This window comes from Panthera onca, chromosome A1, assembly GCF_046562875.1.
Source record: "Panthera onca isolate mPanOnc1 chromosome A1, mPanOnc1 haplotype 2, whole genome shotgun sequence".
NCBI lineage: Eukaryota > Metazoa > Chordata > Mammalia > Carnivora > Felidae > Panthera > Panthera onca.
This window is the reverse complement of record NC_138339.1, coordinates 141,391,755-141,416,769: the sequence shown is the minus strand read 5'-3', so window position 1 is coordinate 141,416,769 and position 25,015 is coordinate 141,391,755. Positions and strand designations below refer to the sequence as shown.

Here is a 25,015-nt window from a genome sequence, read left to right as displayed (position 1 = left end):
AAGGACCAGGTTACCCAATTGTGTTCCCCTGCTCAGTTTAAGGCTGCTACAAGTTGTCAATGATAGTCCTCCTGATGGCAGTGAGAGCTCACCCCAAGCTTTGTCTCCTGGTGCTTAAAACAACGACAACAACAACAACAACAAACAACAACAACAAAAACCCCACAACACAACACAAATAAAAAGCTCAATCCAAACTAACTTAGTATTGAGGGCCTGGCTAAACTCAGTGTGCCATCTTGTTTTCCATTACAACTGGAGAAAGTATCTTTTTTGTTGTTAAATGTTTTTATTTATTTTTGAGAGAGAGTGAGAGGGCAGGGGAAGGGCAGAGAGAACAGAGAATCCCAAGCACTGACAGTAGAGAGCCTGATTTGGGACTCAGACTCACGAACCATGAGTTCATGACCAGAGCTGATACCAAGAGTCAGCCACTTAACTGAGCTGAAGTCAGAGAGAAGGTATAAATTCTTATTATCATTTTACACGGGAGAAAAGTCAGGCTCAGAAAGAAAGGATGGTTGAAGGACACCTAGCTGGTAAATTAAGAGCTGGGAAGATAGCCCAGGCTGCCTGTGTTTTAGCCATTGTACACAGGGTGCCTTTGCCCATGCACTGTTTTTGTTTTTTAAATAAGAGTTCAATTATCTATTTATTTGTTTTTTATTATTTTTAAGTTTAAATCCAAGTTAACATACAGTGTAATAATGATTTCAGGAATAGAATTTAGTGATTCATCACTTACATATAACACCCAGTGCTCATTCCAGCAAAGTGCCCTTCTTACTGCCCGTCACCCATTTAACCCATCCCCGCACCCAATACCCTGCCAGCAACCCTCAGCTTGTTCTCCATATTTAAGAGTATCTTATGGTTTGTCTCCCTCTGTGTGTTTATCTTATTCTGGCTTCCCTCCCCCTATGTTCATCTGTTTGTTTCTTATATTCCACATATGAATGAAATCATATGATAATTGCCTTTCTCTGACTGACTTATTTTGCTTACCATGGGACACTCTAGTTCCATCCACGGTGTTGCAAATGGCAAGATTTCATTCTTTTTGATCTCTGAGTGATATTCCATTGTATGTGTATACCACATCTTCTTTATCCATTCACCCGTCAATGGACATTTGGGTTCTTTCCATACTTTGGCTACTGTGAATAGTGCCGCTATAAACATTGGGGTGCATGTGCCCCTTCAAATCAGCATTTTTGTATCCTTTGGATAAATACCAGTAGTGCAATTGCTGGGTCATAGGGTAGTTCTATTTTTAATTTTTTGAAGAACCTCCATACTGTTTTCCAGAGTGGCTTGTGCCAGTTTGCATTCCCACCAGCAGTGTAAAAGGGTTCCTCTTTCTCCGCATCGTGGCCAACATCTGTCGTTGCCCGAGTTGTTAATGTGAGCCATTTTGACAGGTGTGAGGTGGTATCCCATTTTGGTTTTGATTTGTATTTCCTGAATGATGAGTGATGTTGAGCATTTTTTCATGTGTCAGCCATCTGGATGTCTTCTTTGGAGAAGTGTCTATTCATGTCTTCTGCCCATTTCTTCACTGGATTGTTTTTTGAGTGTTGAGTTTGATAAGTTCTTCATACATTTTGGACACTAACCCTTTATCTGATATGTCGTTTGCAGATACCTTCTCCCATTCTGTCCATTGCTTTTTAGTTTTGCTGATTGTTTCCTTTGCTGTGCAGAAACTTTTTATTTTGATGAGGTCCCAATAGTTCATTTTTGCTTTTGTTTCCCTTGCCTCTGGAGATGTGTTGAGTAAGAAGTTGCTGTGGCCAAGATCAAAGAGGTTTTTGCCTGCTTTCTCCTCGAGGATTTTTATGGCTTCCTGTCTTACATTGAGGTCTTTCATCCATTTTGAGTTTATTTTTGTGTTTGGTGTCAGAAAGTGGTCCAGGTTCATTCTTCTGCAGCTCATGCACTATTGAGACCAGCAGAATGGTGTCCTGACCTTCCAGCTCCTGAGCCTATGTTGGTTCACCACAGGTCAGAGAACATCAGGAGACCTAGTTCTCAGGAGTCATTCTCCTCAGGATTACCCCAAAGGCTGATAGTGAGATTTTCCAGTGGCAAGCTACAGATGGTGGGGGTAGAATTGAATCACCCTGAGGAAACAGGATGTCTTTCCTGGGAAAAACTGCTATATCTCCTTGTTGCTCTGATAATTTGGAAAAGATGTCTCATTATGGAAGGACAATTGCTCCTTCCTAATAACCACTCAATAATTGATTTGATACTATGTGGTTAATATGGGAACCAGATGTGGGTAAAATTACCTGCTCTTTAAAAAAAACTTTTTTTTTAACATTTAGTTTAGTTTAGTTTTTTTTTTTTTTTTTTTTTTTGAGAGAGAGAGAGAGAGAGACAGAGAGAGACAGAGAGAGACACAGCGTGAGCCGGGGTGGGGCAGAGTGAGAGGGAGACACAGAGTCTGAAGCAGGCTCCAAGCTCTGAGCTGTTAGCACAGAGCCTGATGCAGGGCCCTGAACTCATGAACTGTGATCTCATGACCTGAGCTGAAGTCGGGAGCTTAACTGTCTGAACCACCCAGGTGCCCCTAAGAAATTTTTTTAACTTTAGTTCTAAAAAGGGGAAATAAAGGTGTTTACCTGAAACAGGTGAGTTATTTAATGTGCATTTTGCATAGATAACATACCTTGTTCTAAGATGATTTGAAAATAGTGGTAATAAATGCTTTCTACAACCCTGACCATGATGGTTACTATCTGAGGTCTTTGTTGTTGCTGTCAGGTGTTGTCATTAGCTTAGCTTGTTTCCCTGAGGTGTGTGTGTGTGTGAGCATGCATGTGTGAGTACAACTTGATGACAATAGAAATTAACAAACGATATGAGCAGATACTGAAACAGATATTTAATGATGCTCATCACATAGCAGTGACCAGTGTGCTAATGGTCAGGGCCACCATATTGCACAACGCCAACAGTTCTATTTGCCCTTTCTTCAGACTTCAAATGTTCCTTGGAAGGCAAATGGGCCCATACTGGAGACTGTGGAGAGGAAAGGGTGAAAAGTGGTTGAGATGGACATGTGTTGTTTCTTGGCTGCTCAGAATTCACTTATTCTCTTTCTAGTAGTTTCTAACTGTAACTAGGAATCTACTATTCTCCTATTATCAATGCAGGTGGCCCTCATTTCACCCCCAACCCTAAAAGTGGCATGTGACCCACTTCTGACCAATCAGTTTCACATTCCCCAAGTTGCATAGATGGATAACGACAAGCCAGGGATAACAGAGCCGCCGGGGTTTCACGTTTCTTTGCTGAGACTTCTGAGATGGACCTTGACTGGTGACTTCTCAGTAGACAGGTCTACTTCTCAGAAGTTCCTGAGCTGGTGGGGCCTGATTCTGAAATCATACTGGTTTGAGCAGATCCAAAGCTGAACAGGAACCCTGACACAATGGCAGGAATACAAGTTTGTGGTGAGTTAGAGGCATTTATGTCTCCATAAGTAAATGTGGTATTCGAGGGAAACATATTAATGGCAGAAGGGTGTTAGAAGAAGTGTTTGGGGAATTGCATCATGTTATGTTCTGGATCTGAAATCTTCTGGAGGATTCCAAGACTCAAGATGCCATGTGCCCCCCAAGTTGGGATAAACTCCCCCCCACTTTCAAGAGTGCTATAGTACAGGGCCTTGGCTGTATTCTGAATCCTTTAGTTAAATGTTTCACACCAAAAGATCTAGCCATTGCTCTGTCTCCGGGCATCTGGAGTCACCTCCATCTTGGTTATTGGTTTTTTCCATCTCTCATCTTTTCTCCCACGACTACCAGAGGATTTCCCTCTGACAGTGTCTAAACTTACATTCTTATTTAATACAACACTTTGAACTCTTTGGAGAAGAGTTATCATAGAAATACCTAGTAAAAGGGCATGCCTGGGTGGTCCAGTCAGTTAAGTGTCTGACTCCTGGTTTTGGCTCAGGTCATGATGTCATGGTTTTGTGTGTTTGAGCCCCACATCAGGCTCTGTGCTGAGAGCACGGAGCCTGCTTGGGATTCTCGCTCTCTCTCCCCCTCTTTCTCTGCCCCTCCCCTACTTTTGCTCACTCCCTCAAAATAAATAAACTTAAAAAAAAAAAAGAAATATTTAGTAAAAGAATGAACTCTTGCGGCAGACTCTTGGTAACTTATTTTCAATTTTTGTTTTTGTTTTTGTTTTTTTATCGTAGCTTGGAAACCTTTTCTGTTGACTCCGTGTGCGTTAGTTAGCATCAGCCGGGACTCAAGGAATCATATTTCTATTGTCACAGCCATTAATTATCTACCACGGTATTTACTCCTCCCTGGATTTTTGCCTGACATTCTGACTGCAGCATCTGACTAACTCATTTGAGGGAAAACTGTCTTACTCAGCTCTACTCATTATTCTTTTTCCAGGCTTCGCAAATAATGGGGGGAAAAATCCCAAAACACCCTAGGTGGTGAGGTGCAATAAACCACCACCATTTATGGCACACAGAGCTTTAGAATTTCCCCAGGCACAAAGGACTCGAGAATGATTGTGGATCATAATTGGGGATTTCTATTTATGTTATTCTGAGAGAGGTGTGTTCCCCAGGCTCTAAATCTGACCTTTCTCTGCTTATGGAGTGCTTACTGAAGGACTTTCAAAGTTACTCATTGGCCTCTGTACTACCTGGTTGTGTTAGTGCCGTGAGAAATTAATTCAAGGACTATTTAAATCACTGACCATAGCAAGCATTCTCATAAACCCAGCATTTGGGCTCTGGTAGCAAATCAGGGAGCAGAGACAGGCACTGGAGGGTGCCTTCAGCATTGACACAGCAACCCACCTCAGTGTGAATCAGCACTGGCCGCCATTCCCTCAGGAAAGTCGTTAGCAAGAGAAATGAGCTGCTCCCAGTGATGTTTTCCTCATCTTTACAGAGATCTGCAGATATCGGCCCTGCCTTGGCCCAGAAGGTGTCTGGGGAAAGAAAGGCAGAGCCTAGCCTTAAAAACAATGAATGACATGCTTCTGTGGCTCTGTGCTCCCTCTGGTGGTGATGTCACTCCACTGCTTTATAACCCAAGTAGAAGCTTGTGTTTCTGTCTGAGGGAGAAATCACCAAGTTGTTTTAACATGAGGACATATTTAGGTCGGAGGTAACAATCCTCTAGGACAAAAAGCAGAGGGTCTATGCTGCATTTGGAAACATTTCTCAGAGAGTTAAGGAATTCCACTGTTAAAAGTTGTAAATAAGTGTTCTCTCTCTCTCACTCTCTCTCTCAAAACAAATAAATAAAACTTAAAAAAAAATCAGGGGCGCTTGGGTGGCTCAGTTGGTTAAGCATCTGACTCCTGATTTTGGTTCAGGTCATAATCTCACGGTTTTGTGGGTTCGAGCCCGCATTGGGCTCTGCACTGTCAGTGAGGAGCCTGCTTGGGAATTCTCTCTCTCTCCCTCTTCTGCCCCTTCCATGCTCATGCTCTTTCTTTTTCTCTCGAAATAAATAAATACAACTTAAAAAAAAACTTGTGAATAAGTATGTCAATCCACTTTTTCCACTAAGTGCTGGTTTCACACTTTTTCCACCAAATGTTGGGCTACTATGGGAAGTTTAGGATCTGAGTAGGAAAGAAAGTACCAGATTTTCACCCTTGTGTTTCAGCTGAAGGTAAAGAACGGAAATTTTCACAATAAGAAGTAAGGGGTGCTTGTGTGGCTCAGCAGGTTAGGTGTTGGATTGCCGCTCAGGTCACGATCTGTGAGTTTGAGCCCTACGTTGGGCTCTATGCTGACAGCTCAGAGCCTGGAGCCTGCTTCAGATTCTGTGTCTCCCTCTCTCTCTCTCCCCACTCCTCGCTTGCCATCTGCTCTCTGTCTCTCTCAAAAATAAATAAGCATTAAAAAAAAAAGTAACATTGTAGGATTTGAAATTATATAAATATTCCAATGATATTTTACATATGTGATATGAGTGATATAATATATGCAGTGATACTGGAATTTTTTTATTTATTGGATTTTTTATCCTTTATAGTATACTCTGGTCTGTATCATAGACAGGGGTGGAACAATGGCACACTTTAGCTGGAAGGTCACTGTTTTGAAAACCTGAATAGGCCTGGCAGCTGTCCAAAAAACGTGCCAGAAGTAGATTCTGTTTTTCTAGGAAATGAGCTGGCAGCAAATTTTAAAGTACTGTGCATTGCTTTAAGATCATTCTCAATTGGGCCAGGTGCATTCGTTATGTTGCTCATTAGTCTTTAGTACTTTGGTAAATTGTGTTACATCAAAATAAGAATAGAATCTTTCCAAGCACAGATCCTATAAAAGGCTTTCTTTAAGTGGCTTGGCTGTTCAGGCATTGTCAAGGTAGCTGTAAACATTTGCCTCCCCGCTGGTTTGGTAGACAACCTCTCTGGTTTCTAGGATCCTCCCCTCTGAGGTATTCACACCTTTGTGTAATCTCTCCCCTGTGAGGGTGGTCTGGACTTACTGACCCGCTTCCAATGCATTGCATGCCACGGAAGTAATGAGATGTTACTTCCAAGATTAGGTTACAAAAAGACAATGGTTTGCCAAATGTGGAAGCAACCAAGATGTCCTTCAGTAGGTGAATGGGTAGAGAGTCTGCAGCAAATCCAAGTAATGGAATATTGTGCAACACTAGGAGGTGACCTATCAAGTTATGAAAAGACACGGAGGAAACTTCAATGCATAATACTAAGTGAAAGAAGCCAATCTGAAAAGTCTACATACTATATGATTTCTACTATCTGCCATTCTGGAAAAGATAAGACAACAGAGTCAGTAAAATGATTGGTGGTTGCCAGGGGTTAGGGAAAGGGAGGGATGAATAGGCAGAGCACAGCAGATAGTTAAGGCAGTGCAACTATTTTTATGTGATACTACAATGGTGAATACATGCCATCATACATTTGTCAAAAACAATAAAATGTACAAAACCAAGAATGAACCAAACTATGGACTTTGGGTGATAATGGTATGACAATGTCGTCTCATCAAGTGTAACATATGTACCACTCTGATGAGGGATGTCGGTAGTATGGGAGGGTGAGTAGGTGTGTGTGTGTGTGTGTGTGTGTGTGTGTGTGTGTGTGTATGTATGTAGGTAGAGGGTATATGAACTCTGTACTTTCTACTCACTGTTGCTATAAACCTAAAACTGCTCTAAAAGTCTATTTAAAAAAGGGTGTCTGTCTTGGGTGCCTTCTCTTGCTCACTCATTTGCCTGCTCTGGGGGAAGCCAGCTGCCATGTTGGGAATGCCTTTATGGAGAGGCCCATGTTGCAGAGAACTGACGTCTCCAGCCAATAGCCAGCAAAGACCCGAGGTCTGCCAATGGCCGTAAGGGTGAGCTCACAGTGGATCCTCCCTCACATGAGCCTTGAGATGATTACAGCTACAGCGGAACTTTGATGAGAGACATTTTGAGAGACTCTGAGTTTAAGGTGCCCAGCTACAGCATGCCCAGAATTTGAAACCACATTAATAATAATTGAGATAATAAATGTTTGTGATTTTAAAGTGTCTAGGTTTTACAGGAATTTGTTATGTAGCAGTAGGTAACTAATATAGGCAAATGTTGAAGAAATTCTTTAATACTTTAATAGTAGATGAGAAGGACTTATAGTTCATACCAGGAATGCCATGCACAGTTAAGCATAAATATATCGAACTGCTTAGGAGTATAAAGTTAAAATCACTGCGTTGTTCTAGAATAAAATATCAATCCCTCCACATAACATAAAGGAAATTAATTTTTACTGGCACATATGATTTACTAGACACTTAAATGATCTCTTTTAGGAGGAGATGAGGGTAGTTAAATAATTTATCCAAGGCTACATAGATAGAAGGGAGAGGGGATAGGATGAGAAGTGAGGTGTCACTTTCACATAAAAGTAACATATATCAGTCTTTCTACAACCTTCCTTTGAATTTTTTTATTCAAATCCCTGACAAAAGAGTTTGGACTTGCCCATAGCCCACAATCACAGTGGGATATTTTATGCATGTTTTTCTCAGTAATGAACAGAACAAGCAGGAAAAATGTCAGTTAAGGATATACAAGATTTGAATAATGTGATGTGCAAACTTGACCTTATGCCCATATATAGAACCCAGAGCCCCAAATTGCAAAATACACATTCTTTTTTTAAAAAATGTTTTTATTTATGTATTTATTTTAAAGTTTATTCATTTGTTTTTGAGAGGGAGAGAGTGCAGGAGGGGCAGAGAGAGAGGGAGACAGAGAATCCCAAGCAGGTCCTGTGTTGTTAGTGCAGAGCCTGACACAGGGCCCAAACCCACAAACCCATGAGATCATGACCTGATCCAAAACCAAGAGTTGGCTGCTTAACTGAGCCACCCAGGTGCCCCTGCAAAATACACATTCTTAAGAACATACGTTGGGTCCTAAAGGCAACCCCAGTATATCAAAACGGATTGAAATCAGAATATGTTCTCTGATAATAATGCATTAAGCTCAAAATCAACAACAAAAAGATTACTAGAAAATCCCTTTATGTTTGATATTAAGAAACATACTTGTAAATGGGGCACCTGGGTGGCTTAGTCAGTTAAGCATCTGACTTTGGCTCAGGTCATGATCTCATGGCTCATGAGTTCGAGCCCTGCATCGGGCTCTGTGTTGACAGCTCAGAGTCCGGAGCCTGCTTCGGATTCTGGGTCTTCCTCTCTTTCTTTCCCTCCTCTACTTGTGTGTGCTCTCTCTCTCTGTCTCTCTTTCAAAATATAAATAAACATTGAATTACAAAAATTAAAAAAAAAGAATCATACTTGTAAATAACTCTTGTATCAAGAAAGAAATAATAATAAAATTAGAAAAGTTTTCGAGGATTGTGCAGTAGGAGGAAAAGAAACAAGATGGTGAATTGTAATGATGAACCATGGAGTCTAAGCAAGACAGAAAGGGAGACCAGAAGAGGCTGTCAGCTTTGAGAGAGTCACAGGAGTCAAGCACTGGAGGTCAGAATGATAGGGAAGAATTCCACAATGGGAACACCTGAGCTGGAAAGGTAGAATGTTTGGACATGTTTTTCAGAAGTGGTGAGAGGTAATGAACATGTGCAGGATTTAACCATGGGAGAAAATGCCAGCAGTTGGTTGGATAGAAAAAGTCACTGGAAGTGAGACCATTAATAACTAACTAGGAGACGCTAGACAGATTGTGCACATGTTTCTGATGACTCCAAGTGGAATGGAAGGAGGTGAGGTGAACAGCAAGGCAGCAGGAAGTAAACTGTGTGATGAATGAGGGGTTGTGAACAGGAAGTTGGATGACTGAAAGCCATGAGCTACGCAAGTAGGCGGTAAATCCCACGTGGCTTAAGCGTCCATAGAGCAGGTGTACGAGATAAGCCAGGCTTACCCTCAGAGCACATTTCATCAGGTTCATTTTATAAAGAAATAGGGAAATGGCAGTAGCTCACCAGATACTGAAAAGGGTTTTCAGTGTTTCATACAACGCACAGGAGTAGAGACTGCTTCCCAAGGGGACGAACCAGCCAAGGTCTTATTCCTTATTTGGGTTTGCCAAGCCTCACAATGCAGCTTCACTTAGTATGCCTCTTCTTGGTGTTCTCAACTTCTCCCTACAATGATGTGTTCACTGGGCAATACACGTGACTGCTTGTGGTTTCTCTAAGGGAGCTACACATTCCGGAACTCAGGTTTGTGTCTAAAGCAGACTTCACAAGCAGCACAAATACTGTGATTTCTTTAACATCATGCATCTGCTTGGAACTGAGTGGGTTTTAAGCGACAATTCATGGGATCTTATGGAGCTTAAATTGTTTCTAAAAGTTTTTCATTTGTAGGGGTGCCTGGGTGGCTCAGTCAGTTGAGCATCCGACTTTGGCTCAGGTCATGATCTCGCAGCCTGTGAATTTGAGCCCTGCCTGGGGCTCTGTACTAACAGTTCAGAGGCCTGGGGACTGCTTCAGATCCTGTGTCTCCCTCTCTCTCTGCCCCTCCCTGGCTCATGCTCTGTCTTTCTCTCTCTCTCAAAAATAAATAAACATTAAAAAAATAAAATCAAAAGTTCTTCATTTGTATAAATTACACAGTAATTTTTTTAGGTTCATTTATTTATTTTGAGAGAGAGAGAGAGAGAGAGCACACAAGCAAGGAAGGACAGAGGGAGAGAGAATCCCAAGCAGGCTCTGCACTGTTAGCACAGAGACAGATCTGGGGCTCCAACCGACGAACCATAAGATCATGACCTGAACCAAAATCAAGAGTCAGAAACTTAACCAACTGAGCCACCCAGGTGTCCCTGACAAGTACATTTTCATGCAACGAACAGATAAAGCAGTCTCCTTGATCATTGCCATGGTCCCCAACCCAGGTTCAGAACCAACCAGTTATTGGGTGATGTGTTCCTCCCAGGGCACTTACATTGTTCTAATGTAGTTTGCATATCAGATCATTTTGCTTCCCTGGTTTTCAAGGGATTCCCTTTATAGTTAGAATAAAATCCACACTCCCAACAGTGGTTTACAAGACTACACACAGGCTGGTCCTTGCCCACTTCTTTGACCTCCTCATGTGCCAGGAAGTGTGAAGGTTTTCTCCCCACAGAGCTTGGTATGTGCTATTTGTTCTGTTCCAGAAGCTCCTTCACAATCCTTGTCTGACAGGTTCTTCACAGGTTCCAGACTCAGCTGCAAATTCACCTCTTCACAAGCCTTTCCTAGTTATATTCTCTAAATTAGTACCTCCCTCCTGTCTCCACTTCCAATGTCTTTTGAATGCTATTACTTTGTTTCAGCAACAGAGCTACACTGTGGGGGGTTTGACTCCTCACTTCACTGCATGCTGGCTAAGTTATTTACCCTTTTTCGTGCTTTTAGTTTCCTCATCTCTCAACGAGGATAATTGTAGTATGTACTTTACAGATTGTTATAAGGAAATCAAATAAGGAAATATTTATAAAGCACTAAGAAAGTGCCCATAATGAACTCTGATGAATCGATAATTTTTTTCCTTAGTGCCTGCAATTAGATGGAATCATTTATTTATCCGTATGTTAATCATCTCTCTTCTCTCGAATAGAAGCTATGTGAGTGCAAGGACCTTGTCTGTTTTATTCTTGGCATCAAGAACATTGCCTGACTCATAGTGCAAGAGTCTTAATAAATAAAGGTGGAACATATCAATATTCAAATCTTAACTCTTGCATAAGGTGCTGTGTGTACAAGAGACACATTTAAAATGGAAAACATGGTCCTACTTTTATTTAAATGCTTTTAACTTTTTTTTAAGTTTATTTTTGAGAGAGAGAGACAGCATGCCAGCAGAAGAGGGGCAGAGAGAGAGGAAGACACAGAATCTGAAGCAGTCTCCAGGCTCTGAGCTTTCAGCACAGAGCCCCACGCGAGGCTCAAATTCATGGACTGTGAGATCATGACCTGAGCCCAAGTCAGGGACTCAACCAGTGGAGCCACCCAGGTGCCCCGAATGCCTTTAACTTTTATACACTGGCCCCCACTAGATGCTTTCCCCATATCTTGTGCATCTTATACTAGAATGGATGTGACTCCTCCAAGCCCTGGAGAGCAAGACTGAGCCAACTGTAAGTCCCTCACGTGTCTTACTATTCCAAAGAGTACAGGCTACATAAAGTCAGCATAGTAGCAGCCACACTCCCGTGATATTTATAAAAACACCAGCAGCAGTTACCAGAGGCAAAAATAACATTCCCAGATCCCAGCACGATCCCGACCGATACTACAGTCGCCAGCCAACTGTGTTAGGATTATCTGGGGAATGGAGAAAAAGAGAAGAGCCTCTTGCTTGAGCTTGTCAGCTTACTGGTCATACTGTGTAAGTTAGCCCGGGTCTGTGAAGCTAAACTCAATCGGGAAAATCTTCTGTAAGGAGGTGAGTTGTGTTTCCATATACTCCTCTTGCAGATACCTCGCAGAACCCAAGGCTTTCTCTGGCTGTATGGTCACCACCATCAACATCAAGATGGTGCTTCTGAGGCCCAGTGAAGGCACGCTCACGTAAGCTGTCCTACTCTGAAAGATGCACTACCATTTCTTGCCTGCAAATATCTTCTTATTGCAGCAAATCCAAGCTGGGTAATCTACCCCAGGTTGAGAAACAAGAAAAAGGAGGGGGAAAAATCACAAAAAAATCCGTTAGATTCCTACTTATTAACCTGAGCTTGAGAAAAAGCCAGGTCTGAAGGGCTCCATGCTTGCTAATAGCCCTGGGTCTGAAGTTCATCCAAAGTACAGCTACTCTAGGGTCCCTTTGAGTGCTTGTTGTGACTCAGAAGAGAAATTTCTATCTCTTTCCAAGACTCGATTCTGGCTTATGCAGTCTGAGTTCCTGGAAAGTCTGTGCTGATTCTCAAATGAATCTATTTTCTTATAAAACTCAGCTACTGTGGTCTCCAAGGGCTCAATCAGCCTGCACAGTGACAATCTCGAACCAGCTGCAGCTCGGGGACACCTTAAACCAGCCATGGTGAATACAGATGTTTTCATCTCTCCTTGTTTTATTTTAGCTCCAGATGGAAGTTCTTATCTGTGCAATGTGGACTTCTCCCTATTTCACATTCCAAACTCTGCAAGTGCAGGGTTAGAAAAAGGAAGCCCACAGGAGAAACAAAAAGAAACAGATTACAAAAAAGTGTATGTTTGTCCTAATGCCCAATGCTAAGCAGGCCTAGGCTGGCCACTCTATGACTCAAGTGATCCTCTAGATCAAGCTGTCATATTGGGAAAGAAAGGGCAGGAAGGAGATGGCTGAGCCTCATACCAGCTGAGAAGCAGTCTTGCCTGGCTTGCTGGTCTGCACGGAAGATGAGAGGAAGCAGAAGAAAGTCCACTGTGTAGGTGTAGGAAATGAAAGGGAAATGGGGCTTGATTACTGCCTTTAGAGCATGATATCCTCACCGTGGTAAATGTGGTTCAAAACATATGTGTCCTTGGCTATGCAGTAGGATTAGCCATCCCTCCTTCTTTGGGAGATCCATATTAAGTGGGGCCATAGGAAAGAGGGGCTAGATATATCCTCTTGTTCATTGTTGTTGAAGGTATTCTCCAACAATAGGAAGTGGGTTCAGTCTGGCAGTAAAAAGAATATCTTTCACTGTACTATCATATCCTTTTATGCTCTCCCAGTTCACCATATACTGTTGGGACTAAGCCATAAAGCTTATTAGCATCTCTCTTAGAAGAGTAACCCCTTAGAAAAGAGACATCCATAAAATGGGAGCAAAGAGGACAAACTTAGGAGGAGTTTTGACCAGCAGGAAAGATTAAATAGAATTCTCATTGGGAAGAGGATGGAGAAAGATTAGGAAGGTAGCTGATAGGGGGTGTGGTTGGCTTGGGTTCTTCAGGGATGCAGCACTCCTTGTTCCCTCCCTGGGACCTGAGTTTGAAGAAATGAGACAATGAAAAGGATAATTTTGACTCTGAGAAGTCACTGCCATGCAAGTGACCTTGAATTATCAGAGGGTCACTGCAGCAGCATGGCAATGGGCTTGTTAGTGTATGGGATGAGCAAGCATTAGGTCCTACTCCTGTCTCTTTTGGCTCCTGGCTGGTATGGAAGAGATAGATACATACATACATATTTCTGATTTATTTTAAAATTGTATTTGAGTAATTTTTTTATTTGCCTACATATGTTTATGGATCTAGACTTACATAGAAGTTGCTAAAACAGTTCAGAGAGTGACAAAGAATGCAGAGCAGATTCTAGGACTATCTAAGCCCATGCACTTTATCAGTAGCTAGAAGGGAAAAAAGAGGCCAGCATGGCTCCGCTTCTGCCAAATCTTTCCTCTCTGTTAAGGTGACATTTGGGCCAGAAGGAGGAGGGTGAAATCCTGAAAGATAGCATTCACCTCAAACAGATGGAGTTGCCTTTAACTGGCAAGTTCAAGTGTCCTTTTTCGTCTCCCCTCCCACAAGAATGAGGATGTGAGGGTAACCTAAGAACACTAGAGAATAACTTACACATAGATAGCAGTGCCCTGGTAGTGTATTAACTTCCAAGACTCTAGGTCTTAAATCTGTGCCGCCTCTCATTCATATTCAAAGCATATTTATTGGGCAATCATTGAAGACTAGTTGGTGCTTGGTCATGCCTGTTGGCCCTGGTCTGGGACAAGCCAGTGCCCAGTTGTGAGTCTGGGACATGGAGGACTGGCTCCCCAGCAATGGCTGAGAAATCTTTACTTTTGGCTCCTGTTGTAGGCCTTTGGCTGAAAGCTCTTCAGAGTAAGTCACCTGGGTTCATTTTGTGCTTACATTTCTGTAAGTAGGAATAATGAACGAAGTCTTTTTTTTCCCCCTTCCAACAGAAGAACGGGGTTACTGGATTAAGCAACAGAGATTACAACACTATATAAAAACAGATGTCCAGCTATTGCAACATCTTAAACCAGGGGAGTCTGGCGAATGGGCCAGTGCTTCCCGGTGGGTTCTAGCTTGAGGCTTTATCAGTCGCTGAAATTCCATCCTTCGTGGGTAAGAAGTAGGGACCTGGAGACCAATATTTGCTGAGTTGTCACACAGGGTTACTCTTGAACCTGGGATTCCCATTTGGCCTTGCCCCCGGCTCACTTACAGGGTGAGCAGAGCTTGCCTTCGAAATGCCTGCGGTTGAGGCCTCCAGGCGTTCTTCATGACCAATAAGCAAAGAAGTTTGCCATTGGCCTGAACCGAGGAGCCTTTGGGCGGAGCAGAGGGTGGCAGCTGCGCAGGCCCGGAACTGAGAGGTGAGCCCCGCCTTCTAGGCGGCGCGTTCCCATTGGTTGGAGGCGATGCCTGGGCGGGGCAAGTTTCCGCCAGAAGTGCAGGGAAGGAATTCTTAACACCCTAGCCCTCTTGTCTTTGGGTCCAGCGCGCTCTGGGCTGTCCTTCCTGGGTTTCAATGAGCAGCAGAATTCAGGGTTCAAACGTCATAAGGCAGATGTGGACAAATGACTAAGACAGCAGGGTGCTGGTTTAGTTTTCTGTGAAAGAAAGGACTGCTCTCTGGAGCTTTAGGCTTGAGTTCAAGGATACCAAAAACTCTCAGTGCTCTAGAATCACAGCTGTCTGTAGACAACTCCAGCTGTAGCTTCGCTTCCCTTCCCAAATGCAGTTTGCCCTAAATCGAAGCCGTGTTCCCTTCAAAAGCTGCTCTTCTCTCACTATTCCTTATTTTGAAGAATGGCCCACCATAACCTAGATTCTCAAGCCAGAAATACCGGGGTTCAATCGTTCCTCACATTCACAGTCAACCAATCACAAAGAGCTGACCCCATTTCCAGAAATATCTCCAGATTTTCCCTCTCCAACATTTCCTCTGTCTTACTTTGAATCTCCAAGATTTTTCCCAGTAGGTTTCTGCTCACCTTGTTCACTTCCAACCAATCGTCAATAATGAGGCAGAGTGAGCTTTCCACGATGTTAATGTGTAGTCTGGAGTAATCCTGCTTAAAACCATTTGCAATAAGTTAAAACATCTAAACATGATCTGACCGACTGGCTATTTCTGCGGCTTTACATCCTCCCTCCCCCGCATCTAGCTAGTGTTTCCATTGCCTGTAATATTCGTTGTTTGCAGAGCTCACTTTTAAGGGTCTTTGTGCATCATCTCCTTTGGAAATTTCCCCTTTCACCCTAAGGATAGGGGCCGTATATTTTGGCACTAGTTGCAGACCTGTACAGATTTGTCATGTGTTTTATCATGCTGTAGGGTTATGAAAGGCTTACCTTTAGTAACTTTGAACACCTCTGGAGGACCTGATTGTTCATCTGTAAACTTGTGTCTACCGCCTGTAAGTATTGAATCAGTGATAAATGAATGAATCACACCATATGACCTTTCTCTTTAAAATTTTTTTAACGTTTATTTATTTTTGAGACACATACACACACACACACACACACACACACACACACACACACACACATACAGAGTGTGAGTGGGGGAGGGGCAGAGAGAGAGGGAGAAACAGAATCCCAAGCAGGCTCCAGGCTCTGAGCTGTCAGCACAAAGCCCGACAGCGGGACTGGAACCCACGAACCAGGAATCATGACCTGGGGCGAAGTCACCACCCAATCCACTGTGCCCTCTTTTTCTTTTCTTTTCTTTTCTTTTTTCTTTTCTTTTCTTTTCTTTCATGTTTTATTTTTGTGACAGCGCAAGTGGGGGAGGAGCAGAGAGAGTGGGAGACAGGGTCTGAAGCAGGCTCTGCAGTGAGCAGTGAGTCTGATGCGGGGCTGAAACTCACAAACGTCCAGATCTTGACTTGAGCTGAAGTCCGACACTTTACCAACTGAGCAAACCTGACACCCCCATATGACCTTTCTTAATATACAAAAGCGAAGGTCATTTAGGAGCACTTGTTAAAAGTTTGTTTTTGTTTTTGTCCCCTGAGTTTCTTCTTTGGGAGTTCACTGTCAGGGTCTAGGACTGTCCGTTTTTGACAGTTCTTGGATGATTTTCATGCATGAGGTTCAAGTATTACATTGTAAGAAATCTTTACCCATTGGTAAAGGTGCCTTTCTTAGAGGCTATGTCTTAAAGCTATTTAAGGCTAGGGCCAAAGTCCAGAAAACAGTTTTGAGTGAATGACAAAACGACAAGAGCATGGAGGTAAGTCTGGTGTCGTGTGAGCCATTTTACTGCACAGGTCCTAGGAGGTCCCACTACTTCCAGCAGCAAAAGTGGCCCTTTCAAGCCAAACCGCCTGAGCTGGCTCTTGCCGCCACGTGAAGCACGCCGGACTACATTTCCCAGAGTTCCAAGGGATTCTCGCGCGGGCGCACTTGGAAAACTACGGCGTCCTTTCCTAAAACCCGCAGGTCACTCCCATCCCGCCTCCGCGTCCCCCGCTCTCCTTTCGGTCTCTCAGTGTGAGCTGCGGCATTTCGGCTTGTGTGTGTGTCGCAGGCAGGACTCATGGCCTCGACGCTGCGATTCGACGGGCGGGTGGTACTGGTCACCGGCGCGGGGGGAGGTGAGCACGCGAAAGCCGGAGGGCGGACGCCGGTCTAGCTGTTGCACCCTGAAGACCCCCTTTTCCTCCCAGGATACCCGCGCAGCCAGAGCTGCATTCCTGGCGTCGGGGCTGCGGGCAGCGGTGGGGCGGCGGGAGTAGGCGATTTGTGGAGACCCACTGGACCCGGTGGGCCGGGAGGGAGGACGGGTAACAGCTGTTCTTGGGTCGTCGACTCTGCCGAGCCGGGAGAGGTGGGCCTGGCCAGCACAGAGTGGGGAGCCATCAACACCTCGTCACACAGTCCCGTGCAGCCCGCTTCCCGCCTCACCTTCCTTGTGGCCGCTTCCCAAGGCCTTGGGTCTTGCAAGACGGAGGCCGGGCTGGATTACGGCTTGCAGGACTGGGTAAAAGTGGCTAATGACGCTCGATCGCGACCCTTCTTGTGACTCTTAGGCCTGTCGTCAAGTCTTTTAAAGGTTGCAGGAAAGTCGTTCGCGGCAGGAACCTCCCGCCGCACCCACCCCCAGCAGAGGAGTAGAGATGTCAGCCCCTTGCCTTTGAAAAGTCAACCATGCAGTGTTTCTTTTCATCTGTCGGTTGATTTGGGCATCTTGAGAAGTTCCTCTTTAAAGAAGTTATCTGATAAGAGTCTTCTTGTTGAAGTTTAAGTTGGTATGCTTATCAAGCCTCAAATGCCTACAGTAGTCAGGCAGGCGTTAGTGTGGGAGTGGAGTGGGGACAAACTGGTGGGCAGAGACATTTCTGAAGTAGACCAGATCTTCCTGTATTTCCGGAGAAACAAAATGGAGATGTGTTATGTGAAATAACCCCATTCTTGAAGGAGAAAAAACTAAAACCACTCATACCCATACCGGTGCTTGGCAGTGTGATTTTTCAGTGTTTCCCCTCTGTAACCACCACGTGTAGGGATCTTGACCTTCAGTGCCTTTGAATCCCCTTTGGTGGTACCTTATATCTAAAATAGACCTAATGTGTAATTAATTTAAATTGTGTATTAACAGTCACAGCAGTGGAATTATTCCAGTTGGTCCATTTGTATCTTTATATCTCCATTGATAGAATGGATTCTAATGCTGCCTTTTGGAAAGTGCTTTTAGTATTAATTGGTGGCCAAGTTTGTATTCCTCGCTATATTCATTCTAAAATGATCGTATGTCCTTAGGAAAACATTTGGTTTACACTTTGCTTTTGATGGAAATAATTAAGTGATGCACTCAGTGTTTTAAGCCTCTTTTGACAGTGAGTGATTCACAGTATGAAATGCATTTTGCACCAAGATTCAGTACACAGGTACATCATTTATATTTGAAGCAAGTTCCTGACATGGTACATAGTAAATGAAGTGCACTCTAAAATTTTCTATTCTCTTTCACTAAGTACATGCAGATTGCAAAACCTACGAAATTGATTTTGTGAATCATTAGAGTTGTGACTCGACAATTAAGGACTTAGTACCTCCTGTTTACAAACTGGTTTGTGTCTTAAAGAGCTGTGCAGACTTTCCATTGCCTGGATTATGATACAATCATTAGCTGTTGCCGATATGAGGGAGTTTTGTGGTGAAGTAGAGACTGTTCCAGATCATCATTGGGGAAGGGAGATAGGGATCAAATTCCAGTCCTGCCACAGAGACCATTGTCCTTGAGTCTTGGGGTTCTTATTTAGAGATCCAAACCCATTGAACTGAGGTAGTGCTGAACATCTCTGGAGAGGGTGTCCATGAATGCCTATTGGGCCTGTGTGGGAATTAGTCTGACTTCAATCCACTCATGTTCTGCAGCTAAAGAGAAATATATCTGCATTATTAAAGTGTTGTTGTGTAGCTTGAAATATAGATTAGTTTAATGTATTTCAGGAGCAACAATGGGAGATCTGTTACGTGAAATAACCTGATAGGAGAGGTTTAGAATTGTCCAGGCTTTATGTAAACACTTTTGCCATGATTGGTAGTACAACAGGGGAATAACAGGGTATAACAGCTGTTTATTAGCTGACTGAAATGGTTATTGGGGATGTAACTGTTGAGAGTGGAGGATTTGGGCCGGGAAAGAAGGGAGTCAGGCCATTTTGAATTTGAGATGGTTATGAGATTAGCAAATGTTGGATCTGGAGATAGTGAGAAGGGTGTGAGTAGGTGGAGATCCTGAAGTCAGGGGAGAGATTTGGAAGTCATCTGAATTCCTTAGACTGATAAAGCTACAGAGTGAAAGAGTCTAGGAAGCTATTCTCAGGGGCTCCATTGTTAGAGTAGAGAGAAGTGTAAGCCATCGAAGAGAAACTGAACCAGCAGTTTGAGTTAAGAATCAACTGAGATTTAACAATGCTAAAGAAATTAAGGTCAAAAAAAAAAAAAAAAAAAAAAAGAGAAAGAAAGAAATGGAGGGGAGGGGGTGATTGGCAGTGTATTTAGGTGTGGGGGACACAGGATTTAAGAGATTAAGACAAAATGGAGGCTCTTGGGTTTAAGTTTTTGTGCCCTTGGCCCTTAAAGCCAAGTTGTGGGAAATGCAAAAGAGTGACATATTCAATCTCAGCCATCAAGAGCCTTCTAGTTTAAGTGGGGAGGCAGACTAATGGACATGAAGTAGTTAAATAATGTTTACCTAAGCACACATGTTAGAATCTGGAAGGACCCTTACCAGTCTGCTATGGGCTAGTGGTATTGGAGGAAAAAGGAGGCTGTCATTTTTTACTTTGTGCAGATTTGTGTACAGTTTATATGGGCCTTTGTGATAAAAGTACATCACTTAGAATCTTTTGAGAGAACTGTGTATCTTGATTTTAAGTTGAGGTAATTTTTTGATTAGGTCAGTCTCTCTCCGAGAGACCTACCCTGTTCCTTTCATCTGATGATTTTCTACTGTGTTACCATTAATTTTGCATTCTGGTCATGAGCATGTGATTTCTTTAAACACCATGTTTAGAACAAGTGCTTCAGCCTTGCTTGGATAAAATATGAGAAGACTTGAGTTCTTGTATTGGCTGAGGTCTCTCTTATCCATTCAAAGTGGATTAACTTCTAAAAAAAATTTCTGAAAAAGAGGCACCTGGGCGGATCAGTTGGTTGAGCGTCCCACTCTTGATTTTGGCTCATGTCATGATCCCAGAGTTGTGGGATCAAGCCCTGAGTCGGGCTCCGCACTGAGCATGGAGCCTGCTTGGAGTTCATTTTTTTTCTCTCTCTCCCTCTGCCCCTCTTCCTGCTCTCTCTCTCTCTCTCTAAAAAAAAAAAAAAAAAATGGTGAATTAACTTGTAAAATAAATTAATTATTTGGTGATATCTTTCAGTTTTGGAAAACTATCTTTTGGGTTCTTTCTTCTTTGTATACTTCTTTATCCAGTTAAATTAAAGCTACTAATCACATTTGCCAATCAATTTAAATAAAAAATGTATACATGCTAAAACAATTTAAACAATACAAAAGCAAGCATTCCTCTCTTTAAATGTCTACTAATTTCTGAGAGAGTGAGAGAGACAGCATGAGTTTACTTACTTTTGAGAGGCAGAGAGAGAAGGAGACACAGAATCTGAAGCAGGCTCCAGGCTCCAAGCTGTGGGGCTTAAACCCATGGACCACGAGATCACAACCCGAGCTGAAGCTGGACACTCAACCGACTGAACCACCCAGGCGCCCTGCAAGCATTCCTCCCTTGGTTGCTAGTCACACACTTGTGTTTCCCAGAAAACTCCTAAGTGTATATACATTTTCAGATAACAAATTTACACCTCATACCTTTGAGTCAGAATTAAATATTTTTTGTGTTTGGTGATTATGTAGTCAGGGTTCAGTGCAGGATATAGAAATCTCTAGATATCTGGAGCAGGAAAGGATTTAACACAGGCACTGGGTCTTAGGCACTTCCTCTTGCATTGACTTGTGGAACGATATGGAAGTGGTTCATTAGGGGAGCTACTACCCCTGCGGCTGCTTCTGGAACTGCTGCAGCCCAAACAGCCCTGGATATCAAGGATCTAGAGAATGGAAGGTGCTGTCCAGAGATTAGGGAGCTAGATCAAGAAGTTGCCTCTATAACCACTGTTTCCTTGTTTTCTCTTCTCTTTCTTTTCTTTTTCTTTACTTTCCTTTTCTTTCTTTCTCTTTCTTTCCTTCCTTCCTTCCTTCCTTCCTTCCTTCTTTCTTTTTCTTTTATTTATTTATTTTGAAAGCGAGAGAGTGAGCAGAGGAGGGGCAGAGAGAGAGGGGGAGAGAGAGAATTCCAAGCAGCCTCTGTGCTGTCAGCACACAGCCCAACACAGGGCTCGGTCTTATAAACCCTGAGATCATGAGCTGAAATCAAAAGTCAGACGCTCAACTGATTGAGCCACCCAGGTTCCCCACTCACTGTTTCTTAATATCTAGGAAACTTCAAGAAATCAGCCTCTTAACCAACAGCAACAGCCAGAAGTCACAGTAAGGTAACTTTTGCCTCCTTTCCACCTTCCAGGTAGGCAAATACATGTAATGGTGGTGCCCACATTGAGCCAGCCTAGCAGCTATGTAGAGGGGTAGGAAATGGTAGGCAGAATAGATAGAAAATATAGTTTTAAGCTTTCAGACCTCTATAGGTTGAAGAAGGTAAAATAGATGTTGAGAGTACCAATGAAGACACTACCACTGTAATATAATTAATTCCTCACCAGTTACTTTGAAATAGGGGTTGATTTGAGTGGACCAAAAAAATGATGCCAACATTTGGTCAACTTTCTGATTATTTTATTTTTCATTAGGACTGGGCCGAGCCTATGCCCTGGCGTTTGCAGAAAGAGGTGCATCAGTTGTTGGTAAGTTGATATTTTTCTTTTTGATGAGTAGCTGGTATTTAAAGTAGAGTCTTCACAAGTCAGCCAGCTTTGCCTTTATAGCAAATAATTTGCCCAAGTCAGATTTCATCACTGGTTAATTTCTTCTGCCAGCACAATTGTCCTCCTTGAGAATGACTTTATAACTTAATTTTTAAAGTAGACTAGTTTCATAGACTTTGCACATGAACAGAATTGATAAAGATGGTCAGGCATTTATTGTATAAAAGGAAGTTCTTGAATTTGGTAAATTGCCAGCTGTAAGTTTTTGAGATAGAAGGCTGGTTCGAGATGAAGCTCTGTAAGTATAAGTATATTGGTAAGAATAAGAAGTATTTTGAGGACTAGAAGTTTGGAGTCAGAGAATCCAAAGTATGTTGTTGTTTTTTTTAAACCTCTTTCATTAAAATTTTTCACATGGAAGCTTTTTGCAACACATTTTTAAAGTTTTAATTGGAGAGGCAGTTGCATGAATTTTATTATGGCTCATCAGTTAGAAGATGCTGTACTGAAGAATCCCAAAGGTGGGAGGTTGTAGGAATCTAAACGTTTTGGACTGACATGATGTGGTGTGCACACAGGAGTGGATTCGTCTTCAGCCATTCCTTTCTGGGGAATAAATGAATGAGTGTTCAGTGCAGGATAGGTGGGTAAGGCAGATGATATGGCCCAATATTTATTAGTATCTTTGCTGGGATAAAATTGTTCGCCCATGATGACTTTCTATAGCCCGTTTTTCTACCTCTTACTAAGGAATACAGAGAAGCAAATTTCCTCCAATTTGTTTATGGAGCCATGCATAACAAAAGGGTAAGTGCGCAGCCTGGTTTTCTAAAGAACACCCAAGCAGGACATTTGAATATACTCTTCTCCCTCAGTGTGGATCCGTTGCTTATCTTTTTTTTTTTTTTTTTAATTTTTTAAAATGTTTATTCATTTTTTTTTTTTTCAACGTTTTTTTTTTTTTTTTTTTTTTTTTTTTTTATTTTATTTTTGGGACAGAGAGAGACAGAGCATGAACGGGGGAGGGGCAGAGAGAGAGGGAGACACAGAATCGGAAACAGGCTCCAGGCTCCGAGCCATCAGCCCAGAGCCTGACGCGGGGCTCGAACTCACGGACCGCGAGATCGTGACCTGGCTGAAGTCGGACGCTTAACCGACTGCGCCACCCAGGCGCCCCTAAAATGTTTATTCATTTTTGAGAGAGAGAGAGAGAGAGACAGAGTGCAAGTTGGGGAGAGGCAGAGAGAAAGGGAGACACAGAAGCCCAAGTAGGCTCCAGGCTCTGAGCTGTTAGCACAGAGCCTGATGTGAGCCCAAACCCATGAACTGTGAGATCATGGCCTGAACCGAAGTTGAACACTTAACCAACTGAGCCACCCAGGTGCCCCTATGTAGCTTACCTTTATGGAAGGGACACAGAGTCTTTGGATGTTCCTTGTTTAAGGTCATGTCCACTGTCCATTAATCCCATCTTCTTGTGACAAGGACACATTTTGACATTGTGAAATTTAGCTAGAGGGTATATAGTTCTGGCCCTCTTTGCCACATTTTCCCAAGATATTTCATGTTGTTACTGTTTTGTCTTTTTTTTTTTTTTTTTCTTTTCTATCCATTTCTTAATATTATTAACTTTTAACTTTTATGCATTTACTTTTTTTTTTTCTACTCACTTCTGTAAGTATAAGGTCCTTGTTTTATCTTCTCTATCTCCTATAGGACCTGGAATATATCCTTGTGCAAAGAAGGTACTTTGTTCCTTGGGGCCTTTATAGTTGTTTGAAGCAGACTCGTTCTGGAGGGAATGGGGGAGGGCCTGGTGTGTCTTTGAGACTGGTTGGATAAAATCCTACTTGTCGTGATTAGGTATAATCTTAGCTTATAAACTTGTTTTGGAGAGAAATTTACAGCAGTGTGAGTTTGTGTGGATCAGGTTCCCTATATTTTTGTGTTACCGCTGAACTTACTAAATTGGGGAGAGGAGTTTTTGAGTTCCAGCAAGCAGATAAATAGGCATGGCATGTCCCTTTGCTTAGAGGAGTGTTGCCACAAGTGCTGGTAGAACTCCGGCGAGGCAGGAAGTTTTGCCCCTTGGAAAAATATTTGTCAAACTTGATTGAAGAGCCAGATGTAGTTTGGTGGAGGGGAGAAGTCGGACTGTGTCATACTGCTTAGCTTTTGGCTGATATTTTCTACAGCTTTTTATTCTGTGACTTACCCGTGAGCTTTCTAGGCCAGCCATGAGTTGTGTTCTTCCCCGACCACTGCTGCCCTCTCTTTCAGCTTTTGAAAACCTAGATGCCCTGCTCCCGGGGTGCCTCACGCACACTAATGTTTCTCCTTTGTTAATGTTAGTTCTGCTCGTGTATGTTTTACACGAGTAAGAAAAAGTAGAGGAATAAGTAAACCTAGAACGGCGCGACATCAGAACATCTCATTTGCGGGAGGGTGATTCCTCCGATAATTTTATGACTAGCTCAGAGTCCAGTAAGAAGTAAGAACAGAGGGATAGAAGAAATTGTTTCTCATATAAGTCAACTTATGTCAGGTTATGCCGGATAAACAAATGTATCTCAGTGATGTAGAATAATAAAGGGTTATTTCATGTTTTTTGTGAGCTTTCAGCTTCTGGTCAGCTGTGTCTCTGCTCTAAGCATCTTCCTAATTTCAGGATTCCAGTTAAAGGAGCAGCTCTGTCTGGGACATTGCTGGTGGTGGATGGATGAGAAATACCAGTGGGTCTGCTTGCTGGCTCTGAAATCCACTTCCACTCATGTTTCAGTGACCAAAGGAAATCACTTGGCCAAGCATCACTTAAGATATTCTCTAACTCTGTATTAATATGATTGCTATGTTTTTTTTTTAAATAGAGGTTTGTTTTTTTTTTTTAAGTTTATTATTTTTTTTCGAGGGAGAGAGCATGCAAAAACAGGGGAGAGGCAGAGAGAGAGAGGGAGAGAGAGAATCCCAAGCAGGCTCTACACTGTCTCTGTGGAGCTGGACATGGGGCTTGATCTCATGAACCATGAGATCATGACCTGAGCTGAAATCAAGAGTCGGACGCTTAACCGCCTGAGCCACCAGGGTGCCCCTGATTGCTGTTTTATGTTGCATAATAGAAAACCTTAGGGGAGGTTTCAGTCTGGGCATAAGGACTGCTCAGCCTTTGGCTAATAGTTACAACAAAGGATGTTTGGTT

At 42.8% G+C, this 25,015-nt stretch overlaps 1 protein-coding gene across 1 annotated transcript in view; it reads left to right on the top strand.

The window, feature by feature from the left end:
- The first annotated feature begins 16,846 nt into the window (after positions 1-16,846).
- The window catches only part of HSD17B4 (hydroxysteroid 17-beta dehydrogenase 4), an 85,290-nt gene continuing 77,121 nt past the window's right edge, over positions 16,847-25,015 (top strand). Inside the window, exons 1-2 of the mRNA XM_060636300.3 lie at positions 16,847-17,012; positions 21,745-21,798. Of these exons, the coding sequence (XP_060492283.1) occupies positions 16,955-17,012; positions 21,745-21,798 (112 nt within the window). The 5' untranslated portion in view covers positions 16,847-16,954. The remainder of the gene's footprint in view (positions 17,013-21,744; positions 21,799-25,015) is intronic.